Below are 19,354 nucleotides of genomic sequence, written 5' to 3'. Positions count from 1 at the left end.
TTCTGATACTGGTTTCTGTTCTGAGCTGTTCAATTCCTCCTTTTCTTTAGATCATATTTTAAATCATAGTGTGGTGTTAGTATGTCCTTATTGAGCAGTCAAGGTGAAATTTTCCTAAATTTGAGGGCTTTTGAATATTGCTATTGACTTTAGATATGCAGTAGTTTCCTTCACGCTGCATTGTTTTTTATTTCAAAAGTTAGTGCCAAAATGCATGGATTTTATGCAGTATCTTCTGCAGACACTGGGACTTAAATAGTTAACTCTAAGAAGCCTATGCGAAATTCTTACATGGAAATGCAATATAATTGCATAGAATAAATATGAGCACATTAATTCAGATTGTACATTTGTTACTGCAGGGAGAATCGCTGATTTGCTATTGAACTGACAGAAAGCAAGAAATTTCCTGGGGTTAGGTTTCTTTTTTTTGTATTTGAGGTTTGTTTGTTTGTTTGTTTTGATTTTTGGTTTGGAGGGTGTTTTGGTTTAGGATTGGGGTTTTTTGTTGGTCTTTTTTTTTTTTTTTAATTTTTGGGAAGAGTATCTTTGTGTCTAATTTATGTATCTAGTAGTCTATGGAATTAGCAGTAAGCCTGGACTGGAAAAATCTCCATGGTCCCAGTAGATATGTTTTAATAGTGTTTGAATTGTATGACCCAGCTGAATTGCATGACATCACAGATAGAAAGGCAGAGTATATTAATCAACACAGCTCTTTTTTTCTAGGTTGCTATGGTGTTCCTTCTCACGAAATCCATAGTGCATGGTTGTGTTCTAGATGCAGAAAAGAAGCCTGGACAGCTGTAAGTTTCATGTATTGCTTTGTTATCTAACACATTATAGATTAAAGGAAAAAAAAAAACCCAAACAAGTACATGGATGATTGCATAGGGGGTGTTATAGCCTGAGTTTTTTGTCTGAATACACAGTTGCTAGGAAAATTCTATTAGATTCCATTGTAATGTAATGGCATTTTGATAGACAAACTTTATGTAGGTTTATACACTCAAGAAATAGATCAGCTAGCGGAGTATTGTGTGTAAAACGTTGTTTAAGGAAACAGATGAAAATTTAAATTCACATAAGGGAGAGAAAAAAGAGGTTTCCTTTAAATAATTTAGACTTTTGGTATGTACATATGGGCAGCTGGAGAACAGAGGAAAGGAAAGAGAATAATAAAATGCTTTTAAAAAAGGGATTGCTCTTTTATGACCTGGAGGTTGACTGTGCTCTATGAACAGGAGAAGGATTCAATTATAAAACTCCTAAATACTTATTATTTTTAAAAAAAACCTATAAAATAGTTTTATACAGCAAGGAATAAATAGAAAGGCAAATAGTAATTTCTATTTGCTAATATTCCCGAAACATTCAGTTCTTTAAAAAAAAGCAGTTGAAAATTTTGCATTTCACCAATCTCACCATGTCACCTAATGTTCGTTTTCCTTAAAGCAGCTTGAGGAAATGGGATAATCAATTTGATAGCAACATAGCTTTTCTTCATTCAGGTGTTGAATTAAAAGCAGATATTTTAGGTGCCTTAAAAATGCAAATCCTTAAATGACATAATAAAAATTGTAGATATGTTGAAAAAGAAATGAGAATTCAGGCTACAGGAAAGCACAGTATCTCTATGTGAAACATCACTTCTTGCAATTAGGAAACTGAAAGTAGTAACAAATATAATAATTTGGTTTTGCTTTTGTACACTCTCAACACTCCAAGGTTCTTTTGTGAATGCTAAGTTAATGAAATGAAAGATGAGTGGTATTTTTAATCCACATATAGTCTATGCTGGGGAAGACAACAGGAAAAAAGTGACTTAGAACTGCTCATTACAAAAATATGTCCCATCTATAATGTTTAGTCCTGTGTTCTCTCAGAGAGTTGATATTAAAATATTTATTGAATCAATTTCTATCTCTGTAATGCATTCTTATTTTAATAGGAGAAGCATTTTTATGAGGTAAAATCCAGTTTTCACCTTTCACTGGTAACCAGAAAACTTTGCTGTTGCTTCCTTATCAGACAACTGAGAGTTTCAGGGTGTTCTGAGCTACTTTTTTGGGTGCTGTTCTAGAGTCAGGGGAAGGTCAAGGGGAAAAGCATAGGTCTGTTCTAGCAAGTAACAGGTTTCCATTGACACAGAAACTTAGTTATCAGTTAAACAAGAAGAGTTAGAAAGTCATGCTGTATTAGCCAAAAGCTTTGTTAAGGGCAGATAGAGCTATGATGTTCAAGTGTGGTAATTCTAAGGTGAGCATTCTTATTCATAAAATGCTGCATGTGCCAGCGATAGGACTGAATCAGATGTTTGTGTTAAAAGCACTCAGAATTAGAATGTTGCCTTGGAATCTGATGTTAACTGCAGTATAACAGTAACATACTCAAGGGGAAGCTTGGACATAGTCTTTTTTTTTTTTTTTTTTTTTTTTTTTTCCTGATGGAACTTTTTTTATAATGAAAAGTCACAGAAAAATAGTAAAGCAAGCTTCAGTCTTAAAATTTGTTAATACTGTATTGTAGAAAGGATTTTAAAATTATTCTGAGGGTTTAAGGTTATTTTATCATCTTGAAGAAGAGGACATTCAGATAGAGTAGAAGTCTAAATAGCAAATGATTGGTTTGACTCATTTTTCTTCCCTATGGAGCGAAAAAAAGGGGGAATTGGGTTATGTAGAAAAATGCTGGGAAAAACATTAAAGCTTGTCTTGACTGGGATTTTTAGGGGAAAAATTTGCATTGCATGGACTGTGTTAATTTGATAATAATTATGCACACTTTACTGAAAAAGTTTGGTTTTATTCTGTTAGGAGTCATGTAAGTTTCTGAAAATAAGGGAGAGCAAATTTTTTAGGGGAAGTACTTTTTGGCCGAATTATTTGAGGAGATGAGATGAAGCAGTAGAAGGGAGATCTAAAAGATACAGAAAATAGCAAAATGGAAAAAGGCACTGTCTAGAAACTGGAGAGTACACTCAGTGGATTTCTTGGAATTTGTGTTAGGAGGTGATGGGAGTGGAGTGCTGTTTTCACTGTGCAAAGGCTAGACAATATGTATTGCCCACTTGGACAGTTAATTTTCATGTATTTAACTGCACTGTTGGGGTTTTTTTATGTGTACCATTCTGAATTTTGGTATACTGTACAGCAAAATAGTTGGTATGGACAGCTTCATCTTTGTGTAGCTCTGATTTGGTAATGTGCATGAAACGAACTCATGCCCCAAGAAAGATCTTCATTCAGAAATGATTGTGAAATAGAATTCACATTCTGAATGTCAGAAGTTGTCATTCAGTTGGGGAGTTTTAATGAAATGTTGAAGATTGAATAGACCTTACTGGTATTAAATTTACTTAAAACTTATCATCTGTAGTCTTTTATCTTATGTTCTTTGTTATTACACATCGTTCACATGTCAATGTGAACTGTTTGTTGTTAGCTGAAAGATAGGAGTGACAAGTAGTGGGCATCTGCTACACAAGTAAAATAACAAATATCTAACAGTTTCAGTGATGTGAGTAATGCTCTATTTACTCACATATGAATGATACTCTACTCACTTTTTCTTTTTTAATAGTAGGGTCTTTCAAAACTCTTGAAATGCTGAAGCAGTCTCAGAACTATTAGTGATTGTGTCTGAGAGTTTGCAGAGCTAAGGTGAAGTGTCAGCAGCCTGGAAAGTTTAATGTTGTTTTCTAGAAGGCAGGGAGTGAATGACCCAAGAAATTCTATGACAGTCAGTGTATCTTGCATAATAAGAGAAAAACTAAAGAAAAGATTAATCTAACAATTTCTAAACGTCTAGACATAAACAGAGTACAAAGAAATACGCATTTAAAACCAAACAGAGTGCTTTTTTGCTGTGACAGCTCATGGGAATAAAGAATTAGCAAAAGACATCATGCATCCTTTCACAGGCTTTTGATAGTGTTTTAAATCCAAGCAACAGAAGAGATATGATGTAAATCAATAGTTGCCAAACATAGGAATATGGATTTGTTTTCAGCCCTAACTATCTCAAGTCTCCAAGCCATCTCATCAGACTCTTGAAATCACTAAGAAAGTGATAAAATTCTATTCATCATTTGCTGATTATTTTTCATGAACATACATGGGAATCTAGACTGGTCTAGTTTTAGTCATTTAAGGTGCTTGCACAGAAGATGGGAGAGTATATTGCGTGTGAAGCTAAGAAGGTATTAAAGTTAAAGAACATATCAGACTTTTTGACAACTGTCAAGTGTGGTTTGGGCATTATTAAAACTATTACTTTCTTATTTCAATTACGTGAAAAAGTTCACAAGAAGCATTCCTGATGCTTTTTCTGTAAGGGCCTTGGGCATGTTGTAGTCTGAGGTTTTCTAATTAGGGTTAAGATTGCTCTTTTGAATTGGATCCTACTGTTTTGTGGGACAACAATAGTATCACTATATTGAAGAAATTATATACAAGATTTCATATGGAATTCAACAGGGATAAGTACAGCACCTGGAGGGGGAGTTACAAGTTACCAGTTATGCACATGCAAGGTGGGAGTGCCTACCTAAGCAGTAGTTCCTGCTTCCAGCTGCAGCTGTGACCACTCTGGTCCCAAACAGAACCGCAGGTGAGCGGTGCTTCCAGGAACATTTAAATCTGTGGCCATGCCAGCCCCACTCTTCAGAGCTACTGGCTCCTGGTGGGTCCCTCTGCTCTTCCTCGGTTTTCCCTGGCTCCTGGAAGTGCCCCTGTCTGCCTCAGGCTAGCACTCAGCCACAGAATTGCCATTCTCTCATTTTAGAGACAAGATGACTTGAAGCAGCTTTAAGCTGTGTCAGCAAAAGTTTGCATTAGTACCAGGAAATATTGCAATTTTTAATTTCTAAAAATAGTGAAGTTCTGAACTAGCGTATGTATAGATTATGTATATATAGATAAATGTACACATAGATATGTATATATGTATAGATACTCCATGATTTTTAAAAATGTTAGACGAACATTTGTCAATAACATCCAAAGAAGACTTATCATGTAGGTGAAAAAGTAGACAAAGAAGTTTCTTTCTTCTATGGTTCTCTTTGGCATGTTTAAGTGGTATTATTCATTTCAAAGCCATGTGTCTGTAATTCTCTTTGGAGAAAAAATTATCAGTTTAATTTTATTACTGTGCTTTAGCTTGTGTGGAGCCTCACTGCTGACATCAGCATGATTAAGAATTGCTGGTACTTATAATACTGATAGTGGTCCTGTTTGTCATTTTAGCATCACCTTTCTGTCTCTTTGGAGTTTGAACAAGAGCCTGAGATTATCCTAACAATTTTAACTTAAAAATAGTACAATACTTCTATCTAATCCTAGCGTTATACTTAAGAAAAATGTGGTTCTTTTTTAAGCAGTCTTCTGTACATCATAAAAAAAGACAATTTAATAATTTGCTGCCCAGGGTGCTACGTTCCTATTTAAAATCTGCGGTGTATGTTAGTCATGCCAATCTGCAGCTGCAAGTGTTATGCTGCATTTGAATTACATGCATAAATGTCTTTTATGAGTCAGTTTTTTAATTTGTTTAAAATTTTTTATATCTTTTATTAAAGATACGATATTTTCATTGTATTTAAAATCACCGTGTAGTACTCTTAAGTCTTTCTGAAGAGGGAGACATAATTAAAGAAAATCACTTATTTGTACAACCTTTTATTTTAACTGTAGGAAATATGGAGTCAAGTGTATTTTACATTTAAATGAACACAATTCAGACTTCAATTTTGCTACTGAAATGTGAAACAAATGAAACAAATGGTATTAATCTAAATTCTTGTTCAGGATAAGCATTCTTAAAAACTGTGGCCATTGCAGAGGATGTGAAACTGAGATTTGACTCACCGTGGGGAATTATATATCCATATGCCTTCAAAAATTTAATTCTGACATCAGAAAAATGCACAAAATGGGAAGTTTTAATTACCAGAAATTCCGTAAATCTCCAACATTCTGAATGTCTGAAATTGTCTTTTGTCCTCTTCACATTGATTTCTAGAAGGAGATTATTCTAAGGAGGACCTGTCTGAGGAATCCTCTTTTGGGTAAGGACTTAAATCCTGAAGGGAAGGTTGATTGGAAAACAAGGAGAGAGAAAAAAATTAGTCCGGTGGAGAATAAAATAGAAGATCTGAAACACTGGTACAAAGTTGATTCCAAGTTCAGAAGTAATTTCTTGAGTGGCAAAGTTCCTTCTCATTCCTCTGCTTACACAATTAAGTATTGTTTTTAGTTCTGTTAAATGGTATTTTCTTTAGTTCTTGCAGGACTAAATTGAAAACTAGGTTTTCAAGTATCAGTATGATTTTGCAGAGCACTGAACTATGAGAGCTGTATTAATAGCTAAATGAAACCGTGTTATGTGTGAATCCATACTATGAACATCATTAAAAAATGAACACAGAGAAGCAACTAAGTGGACTCAGATTTACAGTATCACACTTTTTTATATGGAGATTTCTTTTTTAAAAAATATATTATCAGGGGAAACTGATTTTGAGATTCAGAAGCATACTGTTTTCTATCAGTTGCAGCATCTCTAAGGAGCTGGAGTATTTTACAGTGTCTTATGTCAAATTTTCACTTTCCAGGGTGCAATTGGATCCATCTTTACGTTGTACTAGGCACTATCTCCTGTTTGATAATGATCATTGACAAAAGCAAATAAAAGTTGATACTGAATTTGTCTGTTCTAATGGACAAAAAATAGCCATAAATCAATCCCTTAAAACAATTAGAAAATCAAATAATATTAAATAAGTCATCTGCATGGCTCCTGAAAGCGTAACTGTATTCATACAAAGTGTCTTGATTGAGAACAAATGCCTCATTAATCTGAAATGCTTCAGCAAAAGAAAGTTAGTGAAGTCAGGAAGAATAATGACTGGCATTATAGAGAATGCAATGTACTGTACAATGTGCAAGGATATGGTCACCTAGTAGCTATAGTACAGAAATGCAAGTACCTTTGTTATTTAGAGGACAAAAGGATTTGGGACAGAAAAGAGAAGAGCAAGTAAGGAAATAGGAAAATGCACTTCAATACCTTACTTCTTAGTAAGCTTGCTGTTAATCGGGCTACTTAGGAAGCTCCATGACTTCTTACACTTTGTTCTAACCCTCCATAGCACTATAGAAATAGTATCTAATGTCATCAGTTGGCAGTGATTTTTGAGAACAGATCCTACTGCTATATAGTTGCCACCACATAAATGTGCTGGGAAGACTTGCACAACTACTGTGCTGCAGTTGGTGGCTACCAGCTTTTTGGAATGGTTAGGCAAAGATGGAGAAGTAGTGGGGTGGCCTTCTGTGTTAGGGTTAGATACGAGTGTTTACAACTTAGTGATGTTGATGACAATGTTGAGTATCAAGGGGAAGGCCAATAAAGCAGACACCATGGTGGGACGTTTCCCAGACGACTTTCAACAAGACAAGAGGACACAGTCTTAAGTTGTGCCAGGGTAGATTTAGGCTGGATATCAGAAAGAATTTTTTTACGGAGAGGGTGATCAGGCAATGGAATGGACTGCCCGGTGAGGTGGTGGATTCTCCATCCCTAGAGACATTTAAAAAGAGACTGGATGTGGCACTCAGTGCCATGGTCTAGCAACCGCACCGATGGGTCAAGGGTTGGACTTGATGATCTCTGAGGTCCCTTCCAACCCAGCTAATTCTATGATTCTATGACTTCAGTATAGACTGACCAACCAGGATGTAGAGGCAGATGAAATACAGTATTAGCAGCTGGGAGAGCTCTTATGGTCACTAGCCCTTCTTCTGGTGGGATACTTCACCTTCCCAGATATACTCTGGAAGTGTAACACAGCAGAGATGGAACAGTCCTGGAGGTTTCTGGAATGTGTGGAAGATAACTTCCTGACACACCTGGTGAGTGAAGCAACCAGGGAAGGTGCCCTGCTTTACCTGCTCTTTGCAAACAGAGAAGGACTGCCAGGTGATGTAAACAGTTGGTAGCACAGGCACTGTGAAATGACAGATTTCTCTGTTCTTGGAAGGGGTGCAGCAGAACTGCCACCTTGTGTTTCTGAAGGTCAGATTTCAACTTGTTTGGGAGACTACCTGATAGAATCCCTTGGGAAGTAGTTCTGATGGGTATAGGAGACCAGAAAGTCTGGATACTTTTTAATAAGGAAGTCTTAAAGCCACAGGAGCAGGCTGTCCCCATGTGCCATAAGACAAGCTGGCAGAAGAAGAGACCAGACTGGGTAAATAGACAGGTTTGGCTGCAACTGAAGGTAAAAAAGGAGAGGTTTTGGCCTTTAGAAGAAGGATTTGGCCACTTTGACAACTACAAAGATGTTGTGACGCTATGCAGGATAAAAATTAGAAGTTTCTAGTTTTCAGCTAGAAATTAATCAGGCTTCTGAGGTAAAAGGTAACAAGACACTTTTCTACAAAAACATTAATAGCAAAAGAAAGATCATAGAGTGAGCCTGCACCCCCTACTAGATGCAGGAGGAAACATGGTAATGAGTGATGAGGAAATGGCAGAGGTTCTTAATGAATTCTTTGCCTCAGTCTTTAGTAATACAATCAGTAGTACTGAGGGAGTTCATTCCCTTTAAGTTAGGAGAAAGGGAACTGGAGCAGAATGGCCGTCCCACAATCCAGGAGGAGATGGTCTGTGATCTGCAACACCATGTAGATATACAGAAGTTTATGGGGCTGGATGGGATACACCCCAACAGTGCTGAGAGATCTGGCAGAGGTGCTCACCAAGCCAATTTCCATCACTTATCAACTGTCCTGGCTGACAGGGCAGGTAACAACAGATTGGAAGTCAGCCAGCATTACACCCATATGTAAGAGGAGATGGAAGGGTGATCTGGAAAATTACAGACCTGTCAGTTTGACTTTGGTGCCGGGGAAGCTGATGGAGCATATGCAGTATAACGAGATAATCATAGACAGTAACCATGAGTTTATGAAATGCAGGTCCTATTTTTTATGACAGGGTGACCTGCTTACTGGATGAGGGAATGGCTGTGAATGTTGTCAATCTTGAGTTTAGTAAGGCATTTGACACAATTTCCTGTGGCATTTTAGAGAAATTGGCTGCTCCTGGCTTGGATGAGCATAGGCTTTGCTGGGTTAAGAACTGGTTGGATGGCTGGGCCCAAAGAGGTGTGGTCTACAGAGTTAAATCCAGTTGGTGGCTGGTCATGAGTGGTGCTCCCCAGGGTTAAGTACTGGGGCCACTCCTGTTTAACATCTTTATCAATGAACTAGACCAGGGGGATAGAGTGCACCAAGGCCAATTGCGTGAGTTTCAACAAGACCAAATGTTGAGTACAGCACTTTGGAATCAACAAACCCCACCAGTGCTATAGGCTTTGTGAGGAGTGGCTGGAGAGCTGCCCAGCAGAGAGGGACCTGGGGGTGTTGACTGACAGCCAGCTGAACATGAGCCAACAGTGTGTCCAAATGGCCAAGAGGACCAATGGCCTTCTGGTCTGTATAAGGAATAGTGTGGCCAACAGGACTGGGGATATGATCTTACCCCTGTAATCAGCACTAGTGAGGCTGCACCTTGAGTACTGTGTTCAGTTTTGGGCCTCTCAGTACAGGAAGCATGTTGAGCTACCTGATCATGGGCAGTGGATCTAGTAATGGATTTGGAGCATATGAAAGATCTGGGGTTGTTTAGCCTAGAGAAAGGAAGGCTTAGGGAAGACCTTATCTCTCTACAAATACTGTGAAGGAGCTTGTAAAGAGGAGGGTATTGGTCTGCTCAGTGAACTTAAAAAGTGATAGGACAAGAGGTAATGGGCTCAAGTTGTTCCAGGGAAGGTTTAAATTGGATAGGAGGAGTTTCTACACCATCAGGGTTATCAGGCATTTGAACAGGCTGCTCAGGGAAGCAGTGGAGTCACCACCCCTCGAGGTACGCAAGTCAAATAGACATTGCACATAGGGATAGTCAAGGTCTTGTCAGTGTCAGGTTAACGGTTGGACTTGATGATCCTGAAGGTCTTTTCCAACCAATGTAATTCTATGATTCCATGAAGACTGGCATGTAAGATCTTCCACATTCCAGCTCAGAGGCTTCTCTGTCTCAGCCTACTAAAATTCATTATATTGAATGATCTTTTTATGGTGGTGCCCTTCTCACTGATACAGTGTCAGCATTTCCTTTATAAACTCCTAAACTCCAGTTTTCAGAGCCTGATAACTGCCAAGATGAACTCGCTACATGTGAGCTGGTGTGCAGTGTTGTAGTTTTTCTACCAGGCTCTGAAGGCATTTGGATATTGTTAATGAAAATAAATCATTCAACATAAAAATCTGACTGTAGCAGAAAAGCATAAACTTGCAATTTTCTCTGGTTTTCCTTTCAGAAAAGTGAGGCTTGGGTTTTTTGTTTTCTGGTGTTGTTTAGTTTTGGTTTTTCTTCTTGGCTTATATCTGGATTTTCCCCAACCTTCTCTGCAAAAAGGTGGTTTGCTGGGACAATTACTTAGAAATGCTGATAGTAAACAGATGTTGACTCAGAGATGGGGAGTGTTGTATTTCTTTCTGGTTTTGGTACGAGTCTAGTAACAGGAAATGCTTTGCTTGTAAAAAGCAGTTTTTAGCACAACGTATTTTAACGGGTTTGTAAATACTGAGTTTCTGTGGTGATGACAGAAACTGGAAAGCTGTTAAATGTGGAAAGTATCTTTTTACTCTGAGTGCCATAGTGCTCAGTCGCAATGTCCATTTTGACCTTGTCTTCCCTTTGTTGCATTTCACTCAACCTTTGCCACTCATAACTATCTGAAAAGGTCTGATAGCTTTGGGCAATTCCATGTGCAATACCAAGGAGGGGATTGCCCATTCCCTGCAGGATTTCAGTCAGATGCAGCTTTGAATATGCCTGTTCTTAGAGCTGGAATTGAACCGGAGAGAATTTCCACCAACCTCATTCAATCTAAATTTGTCCTCAAAGAACACATTTGATCTCCAGCAGAATTGCTGCAAAATCATTGAGAGGGGAAGAAAAGTAGATATAGCCAGTAACAGGATATCCTCCTTTGCACAGCTGGTGCTAGGCTGCTTTCTTGAAGATACGAATTTTCATCTGAAGATGTTCAGGTTAAAAGTAATATTTACTGTCACTTCCAACATTACCGTCTTTCCATTTTTCTTTATGTGCTGGCTAAGCATTATAGCCTTAGTGTGGTACTCTTGACAGTGATTTCTATAGTCTAATATTTTTCAGGAAGAATGATCAGTTTTGTGGTTTGTTAATTTCAAAACTTAATTTTTAAAACATCTAATTGCAATCTTTTGACTTCTTTTCAAAGAGAAGTTGCGTGTAAACTTTCTTGTTAAAATGCTTGGTAACAGTCACTTTTTCTACTGTAAACATTTGCTAAAACTGAGTGACCAACAACTGAAGAAAGTATTTCATATTTAGCAATGTGACAGTCTCCATTTCATACTTTATTTGTGTTGTTTAATTCAGGTATACATGTTCCTGTGAGAAAGGACACACAGGCACCTGTGCCAAGTGTGGAAGTTACTTTCACTCCAGTTACCAGTAATGAGTCTTTTGATTCTTATTTCAGTCTCAGTCCTGCCAGTTCCCCTTCCTTACCTGGCTTCAAATTTATTTCCCTACTCTCATTACACATCTTACCTCTCTTCCTTGTCCTTGCCCAACTATTCTTATCTCAGTCAATTCTCTCCTGCTTTTGTATATTCATGCAAATTGCTGTTCTAAATAGTGCTATGTCACAGCACAGAAGAAGAGTGCTTGCCCTGTATACTGTTGCCTCGACCTGGCATGACCTCCGAGCTGCAAGTGTAAGGAATTTTTGGTATCCCTGAATCACAGCCAGGGCAGACTGAAAATTTGTGAGCTTAGGCTACTAAAATGTGGAAATTCAGTAGCTGGTAATGTGTAAACTTTAAATTCCCAAAGCTAGGTATCTTGAGTGGCTTTAAATGGGTCTGAAAGAGTAAAGCTTTAATCCATGCAGACGCTTTCAATTTTTAAGAACCTAATTTTAAGCTTTGGGCTGAAGATGTGTGGTCATATGAAGCAAATATTAACTTGTACTGGATTTCGTTTTCATGGAGTTATGCTGCCTCCTTGATCAATGTGAACTCTAAGCATCTACAAAATGCTAAAAAAAATTGATAATGGCTTATTCTTTTGGACAGAGTAAGATTTTATGTAACATTTTCTAAAAAAGTTCAAACACTTTTCTTGAAGTTCCTACTATGCGTAAAAAATACGGCATTGTTGAGGCAGATGATGGTGGAAGACTTACAGCTTTTATATACAACTGCAGATTGTGACATATCGGTAGCATCTAGCGACTCTTAATAAATGGTGTTCTTGGACAGGAAAGTTAATCCTTTCAGTAGACAACTGTCACTTTGTTATTTTTAGGAACATTTTGTGTCTAAAAAATGTGGCTTGGCTCTAAAAGCCTGTTTTAAGGTTATAGCTTAATGTGGACACAGTAATGGGCTCTGTGTTGAAATTAAATAATCTCAAAAGTTATTTATTTTCTTTGTGAAAATTATTCCCCTAGTGTGGAAAGATTTAAATTTAACTACTGGACCATTTTTAAAAATGGCATTTTAAGAATGGTATGGTTTGTTAATGGTATGTTAATGGTATGTTAAGAAACACCAACCTTCCTTGTTTTTTACAGGGATAAATGTAGACACAAATATAAATAAGCTGGGGAAATGAGATAGCTGGAAAGGCAGTAATTCCATATCCAGATGCACATCTGTGTTGATATTAATACTGTGACTGAGAGAAAAGGTGGAGTACTGAGTTATCTATTTTCAGTTCGAAGGTTCCTCTCTAAAAAAACCCTCCGGAGTGGCTTGAAGAAACAGAAGATGTTTATCAGCCTTAGCCATACAACTTATATCTATTTGAATTAGCTGTGGCAGTGTTCAAGATTAGATGACTGGCTTAATTAGTTTTGGTTTCTATGAACCACCTACCTCTAAATGAGATGAGAAAGCATTGTTGTGAGACAACCTTGTAGCATTTGACTCTTAAAAATGAAAATAGCTGTTCAGACCTACTTCTAGAAATATTTGGGAAAAACCTTGCCCTAACTGCTTCTCTAAGGCTTTTGAGTGCTTTTAGATACTGGTCAGATTCAATAGATACACAGTGGGAAAAAACTTGATAAAAAGAAAGTGGAAATAAGTTGTTAATTGGATAAATAGTGTCCTACTTAGTGCTGCAGACATTATTGACATTCGCAATGCTTCATACTTGAAATGATTAATTCTGGTATCACTGCTAAATAAAGCTGTGATAAGAGAAGTCATATCACAATACTGATATGAATAAAGTTCAGTGAATGCATTCTATATATGATATTTTGCAGTGTATAATGAACAGAACCAAGTAACAGGATTTTCTTAATATCTAGGTATCTTTTCTAAAACATTTCAGAATGTATTTTTTAAGCCTTAAAATGGCAGATTAGAATAGTAAGCAATAATGAATTAAACCAGTCTGTTCTACCCTGTTATTCTCTCTCTAGTACAGCCAGAAATGAATACCTAGGGAAGAATATAAGTCTTGGGCAAGCATTCCCTAATGCTCTCTCGATCTTTTACATAATGCAGATAAGAAACAGCCTTAGCCAAAGACAAAATCTTTTTATTTACTATGTAAAAGATAACCTTTGTTGAATTTCTCTTTCATGAGCTCATGCAGCTGCTTCTTCAAAAATCTTACCATCCACAGCTGGCAAAAGTCTTCAGTCTGTCAAGAACATTGTTTTTTGCTTGTTTTGAATCTGCTGCTTTCTCTTTTGCTTTGATAGCAGCCACCTAGTTATTTTACTGAAGTACTTAGCTAAGCCCTTTTCAACTCATCTCTTATGGTTTTAATGGCATCACTCAAACACTATGCTGTATTCTCTTTCCTGGCCTGACCAACTGCAGCCTGTATAGTTATGCCTTGTGCAAAAGCTGATGATCTTAACTAAATACAAGTTGGGTTTTGTGAGGGTTTTTAGGTTTTTTTTTTTTTATGAGGTCTGTGAAGTAAGGTTAATGAGAAATGAACAAGAACATACGTGGAAAATGGCAAAAAGGCAGAAGAACAATCGTTTTTCGTGTTTATGAACCATAAAGTCAAAAGGCTGAAGTTACAGCAGTGACTCTTCAGATTAGCTGTTACAAAGAATATCCTTATGGCAGGGATGGCAAAGAGCTGGAAGAGGTTGTAAGGTTCATTAAGGAGACTTCATTTTATGAGGAAGGTGTCTGGTATGTGTCGGACAGAATCCATTAGGAGTAATGTGTGTTTTATTTTACCTTTTGTTCATTCACTGACATGAGTTGAGTATTTCATTTAACTGGATAAATATAATTCTTTGCAGTTGTCATTGTATTCACAGGGTCTTAGAGGAAAGGAGAATAGCAGTTTAACAAGAAAAGGGGGATCACGAGGCATGTTTGTAGTTGTCCATAGGAACAGCCATTTTATGACTATATTCCTCTGCTATGTGCCTTTTACCTTGCTGTGCCAGACAGCTTCCTGTCTCATACAGAATGCTATTGCTGGTGAAGTAAGTAAGCAAATATTAAAGTGTTAAAATGGCTTTTATAAGCATTCCTGTCAATATGACTTTGAATTTTGTCAGGGTGAAAATACTAAAAGAAAACCAAATACATTAGTTCTAAAATATAAATGAGTGTGATCAGGCTGTACCTTTGTGTGTTATTTATTCATGCAATAATAATTAATATGCTGCTATGCCTGAGTAGTGTCATATTACTCCAAAAAAAGGTGATCTGTCTTTTTGGATATGTGTACCAAAGAAAGCATGGTTAATTCATACTGACTTCAGGCTGAAGTTTCTAGCAGTGGTTGGTACAGGGAAATTAAAAACAAACCGGATTAGGAATGCTGGTTGCAAAATTCAGTTTCATTGTAAGCAACAGAAAGTGTCAAGTTCAGAAACCGTGGATATGACCTTTATTGTTACGAAACAGATGCTCTGTCTCCACTAAAAAGCTAAAAGATGAAGTGAATGTTAAAGCTTGTAAATTTCATGGAGATATCTTACTTTATACAGATCCTGGAAGAGAGTTCTCTTTTGTAATTCTAGAATGTTACGGAGATTTTTTAACGAGATGAGCAATTTAAAATGGTCTGAGATTTAATTTAGATAGGTGTAAAATAATATGCTTAAGAAATTGTTATATAGTAGAAATACAAATTACAAAATTACTTGTTTAAGGGATTAGCATAGTAATAGTGAATCAGAGATTGGATATGTTCTAAGGTAGTGCTCTATAATGAGTCCTGATTTTTACACAAGCTGACAGCTGACAGACATGGACACACAAATTCTGTCTTTCTCTGTGAGAGCCTGGGTAATAATTGCTGATGTGTTTTCACTGCCATCCATGGCAGATGTACCTGTGTTAGAAATACCAATCTTTTTAATTATTAGTTCCCCTATATTTTCATTGCTTGCAGTATGTTTAAACTGAAGGTGAAGTTATAGTTGTGTTGCATGGAAACAGGGAACTATATTGCAATGCGGGCATGATTTAAAAAACAGATTTAATGATCCTCAAGCCTGCGTTCTTCCCACCTCGTTGTTATAGCCTGTATCCAGCAGAATGTCAGCCATTATGCCCCACCACAAGTCTACTCACCAAAGATTTCTTTAGGTGGTTTTTGAGAAGGGATTGATTTTTTTTCCTGTATTTATAGCAGCTTTCTCTTTTCTCTGGACTGCCACACTGTCAAATCCCTCCCACCACCTCCAATCTTTTCTTATTCTCTTTTTTAAAAATTCCTTTTTTTAACCAAGTATGAAAGCTCTGCAGTTAGTAAGGGTTATGGCTTCTGTCTTTTTCAGTGTCTAATTCACAGTTCTTTTGTTTTACAGTTGTTAAGTGAGACTAAAGCTTCAGAAGTTTGTTAGCAGCATCTTCTTCTGCACTATTTTAACTTATTTTATTTGTGGAACTTCAGGGATTTGGACTCTCTTTCTGGTTGAATTAATAAGTTACATAGCAAACGATGAGATGGTTTTCCTTAAAAAGAAAAAAAAAACAACTTATTAGAAGCAGTTCATCATTATTCAAGAAGTGAATTTCAAAATAAGCTGACTTTTGAATGTCAGGGCAAATGTGAAGAAAGTGCTTCACTGAAAAAAAAAAAAAAAATTGTATTGATACGGAGTCAGACCTGGTCTCTTCTTCAGTCAGAAGAAGACTTCAGCTCTACATTGTTACTTTAGCTCTACATTGTAAGCCTCACACTCCTGCAGAACTGCAAGTGAGTTTGATGTCAGATCATACAGAAATCCTGTATGGCTCCTGTTTTAGGAGATCATGGTATTTGCCTCTTCCTGAATGGCTGTTCCATTCTGTTGTGGTACTTCACTGGAAAAGGTGCACTGTGCCCAATGACTGTTCATTGGAATTTTTGTGGTGTTACTTCAGAATAATTTCAGCATGATTAACTGTTATTTATTGTTTATAAAGCCTTAATAATGTGATTCCCTAGCAATTACTTAAGAAAAGTCTTTACTTACACTTACGTAGTTCTGTAAAATTTTCCATGTTATACGTTTTTGAAACCAGATATATATTCAGTATAAGACAGTGATGGTTCTTTGTGTAGCTTAAGAGTATACCTGTGTAGATGGCAGTACCTCATTATCCTAATGACATCCAAAGATGGGGAAGAAACAGAAAAAAGAACAGTTTGAAACACCTTAAAGAGTGGTTAAGGGCATTTAATATAGGATCTCATAAGAATCTATAAGTACAAGGAAGATAATTATGTAGAAAGAAAGATGTGGTTGAATATAGTGATTGAACAGCCATTGCAAAGGACAATGATTTGAAACTTAAATAAGAGGCGGTAGATTAGCTAAATTTATCATGTGGATTTAGATTGGCATGACGGTTATTGACTTGATCTCTCTTTAACAGGTAAGTGGTAGAGTAAATAGTATTCTTTCTTTCTTTTTTTCTTTGTCTGTCTTTCTGTCTGTGTTTCCTTTTGTCCTTCTTTCTGTCTTTTTTTACTCTGAAAGGGCAGCCTAAATTTAGAGCTTCAGGAGACAAGCTCTCTTTCTGGGTTTAGATATACAGTCACAGGATATCTTGACTTCATTTTGTGCATTTCTTTCTGAGAAAAATGGAGACAGGAAGAAAAATAACTAACACTGAAACACTTTCTCCTCTGTTCCTGTCAAGAGACAAGAAAAGAAAGAAAAGAATGGGGAAAGGATAGATTCAGAAAAGAAGACTGATGAGAGAGAGATAAAGGATGGAAAGTAGAAAAGCCTGTGTGTCTGTTCAAAGCCACAGTTTTAAGCAGAGTTGGGAAACCCCCTATTTGTTTGGCATATGATCTGTGAACCACCAGCACAGGCCTTCTCTAGTGCCCGGAAAGCAGATGGAGCTGTACTGAAGATCAAGGCAGTGAAAGTATATTGTAGCAAAGGGAACTTCTGCAAAAAACATATCCTGCCCCATATTCTGTACGCTTATAAATTTTGGAACTGTCAGGAACAAACATGTTTTCAAACTGTTTGAGTTGGATCAGTTTCTCAGTAACCTTTATTTAACTTAATAAAAGTGTAATTTTGCTTTGTTTAATCCTAGTATGTTGCATGGCAATTCCAGCCTTTCTAAGGCAGTAGTGATTAAATACCTTCATATTTGGTATCACTTCAGAAGTGACTGTAGGGTTTGTTTAAGAGTAATACTTAAAATTTGGTTTTCATAAGCTCTTTTGAGTTGCTTCTCTTTTTGCTATTGTATTCTTACATTGTTTCCCCGGAAGGAAATGCAGTGCTTGTAAGGAGCGGGTAGTAACTCAGTAATTAATTACACTAGCAATTTAAATATCCTTAAGATCAGCTAAATAAAAACTGATTTGTACCTATTCAGTAAAGCTCACTTTTTTTCTGCACTATTTTTATTTCTAGGAATGTTGTCTCTGCAATTTGAGAGGTGGTGCCTTAAAGCAAACTACTGACAAGAAGTAAGTAATACATTGCTTCAGTATTATATGTGCTTGTTTTAAATTTTATTCCCAATCCATTCTCAGATACAAAATATTTTTAAACCTAAATACTTGTCAGTGTCCCTTTAAGCTGAATATTTGCAGAAATAAAATTACTGTAATTGAAATAGGCCACTGGCATTTTGGGAAATAGTTAGATGCTAAAATGCACATTAGTTTTACTGTTTGCACACACTTATTTCCTCCAAATTCTACTTTGCTGGCCTTTGTGTAAAGAAAGTAAATGGGAGCTCATTTGTCATTGTTTGCATGGGCAAGTCTTATCAAACAGCAAAGTGTCTTTAGTTCTCAAAATTTGTTATTGCAGAATTTAATACAGTACCTTTGAACTCTTAGAAGCAATTTTTGTAATTAATTTGCATCATATTAAAATAATTTTAGATTTTGAAGTATTTTTTAAAAATACACTTCTATATCTACTGTTGTTGCTGGCATCATGCTACTAACAAGATAGGTAGTTTTCTCTGTATTTGGATGATAAAACACTATTGCAAGTAATCCAAACAGATTAAGTGGAAAATATAGCAGCCTAGTATTCTTTCAAGCCCAGTAGTGGGACAGCCTTTTTGCATTTTTAATCTTCTCATAATTAATTAAATTATTTTAGTAAAGTAGCAATATAATGTAGATGTCTTTCTTTAGCATTTTGTAATGCAATGGCAAGAGATGATCTAGCTGCACCATTCTTTTCCACTTACTAGGCAAGAATTTATTTATCACTGATTTGCATTTGGTTGTGTGACCCTTATAAAATCATCCAGGTAGGAAACAGGTTTAATGTGAAACCTATGGGACACATCTTGCCTTCAGAAAGCATTAATGTTGTAACCACTTTGATAGAGATTTTGACCAATGCTGGTTGCTTTTTAGTTGTGTTTCCAACTTGCCTAAATTTACTGCTTTCTTTTCTTACCAAAGAAACAAACAAACAAAAAGACAGAAGTGTTATCTGAGTAGAATTTATTCTGAACTTTTGATATATGTGGCATGATATATTGCATGATGCATCTTTGGAAATGTGTACATCTTTCTTTTTGGATGAATTATATGTCTTAGAAATGTTTTAAAGGATTTATTCCCAGGAAACCATTCCACAGAGGTTTGACTTTTTCTGCATAACTATACCTACAGTCTTTGGTTTTGAATTATGTCCCTCTGTAGGTTACAGAGCTATGATATGAGAGTTCTGTAAAAGTAGTTCGACTGCTTAAAGTAGTTTTCCTGTTCCAATAATGTCTTAGGGCTGCTACAGATTGTTCAGTGTCTTATCTCT

General features: G+C 36.6%; 1 protein-coding gene across 3 annotated transcripts in view; it reads left to right on the top strand.

Annotated features, from left to right (window-relative positions):
* Positions 1-19,354, top strand: part of KDM4C (lysine demethylase 4C) — a 242,846-nt gene that overhangs the window by 149,115 nt on the left and 74,377 nt on the right. For all 3 annotated transcript variants that reach the window (XM_071732156.1, XM_071732155.1, XM_071732157.1), the window contains 2 exons: positions 730-806; positions 17,984-18,039. In XM_071732156.1, coding sequence (XP_071588257.1) covers positions 730-806; positions 17,984-18,039 — 133 coding nt within the window. The remainder of the gene's footprint in view (positions 1-729; positions 807-17,983; positions 18,040-19,354) is intronic.

The sequence above is a fragment of the Heliangelus exortis genome, chromosome Z, assembly GCF_036169615.1.
Source record: "Heliangelus exortis chromosome Z, bHelExo1.hap1, whole genome shotgun sequence".
NCBI lineage: Eukaryota > Metazoa > Chordata > Aves > Apodiformes > Trochilidae > Heliangelus > Heliangelus exortis.
This window is presented reverse-complemented; position numbering and strand designations above follow the sequence as displayed.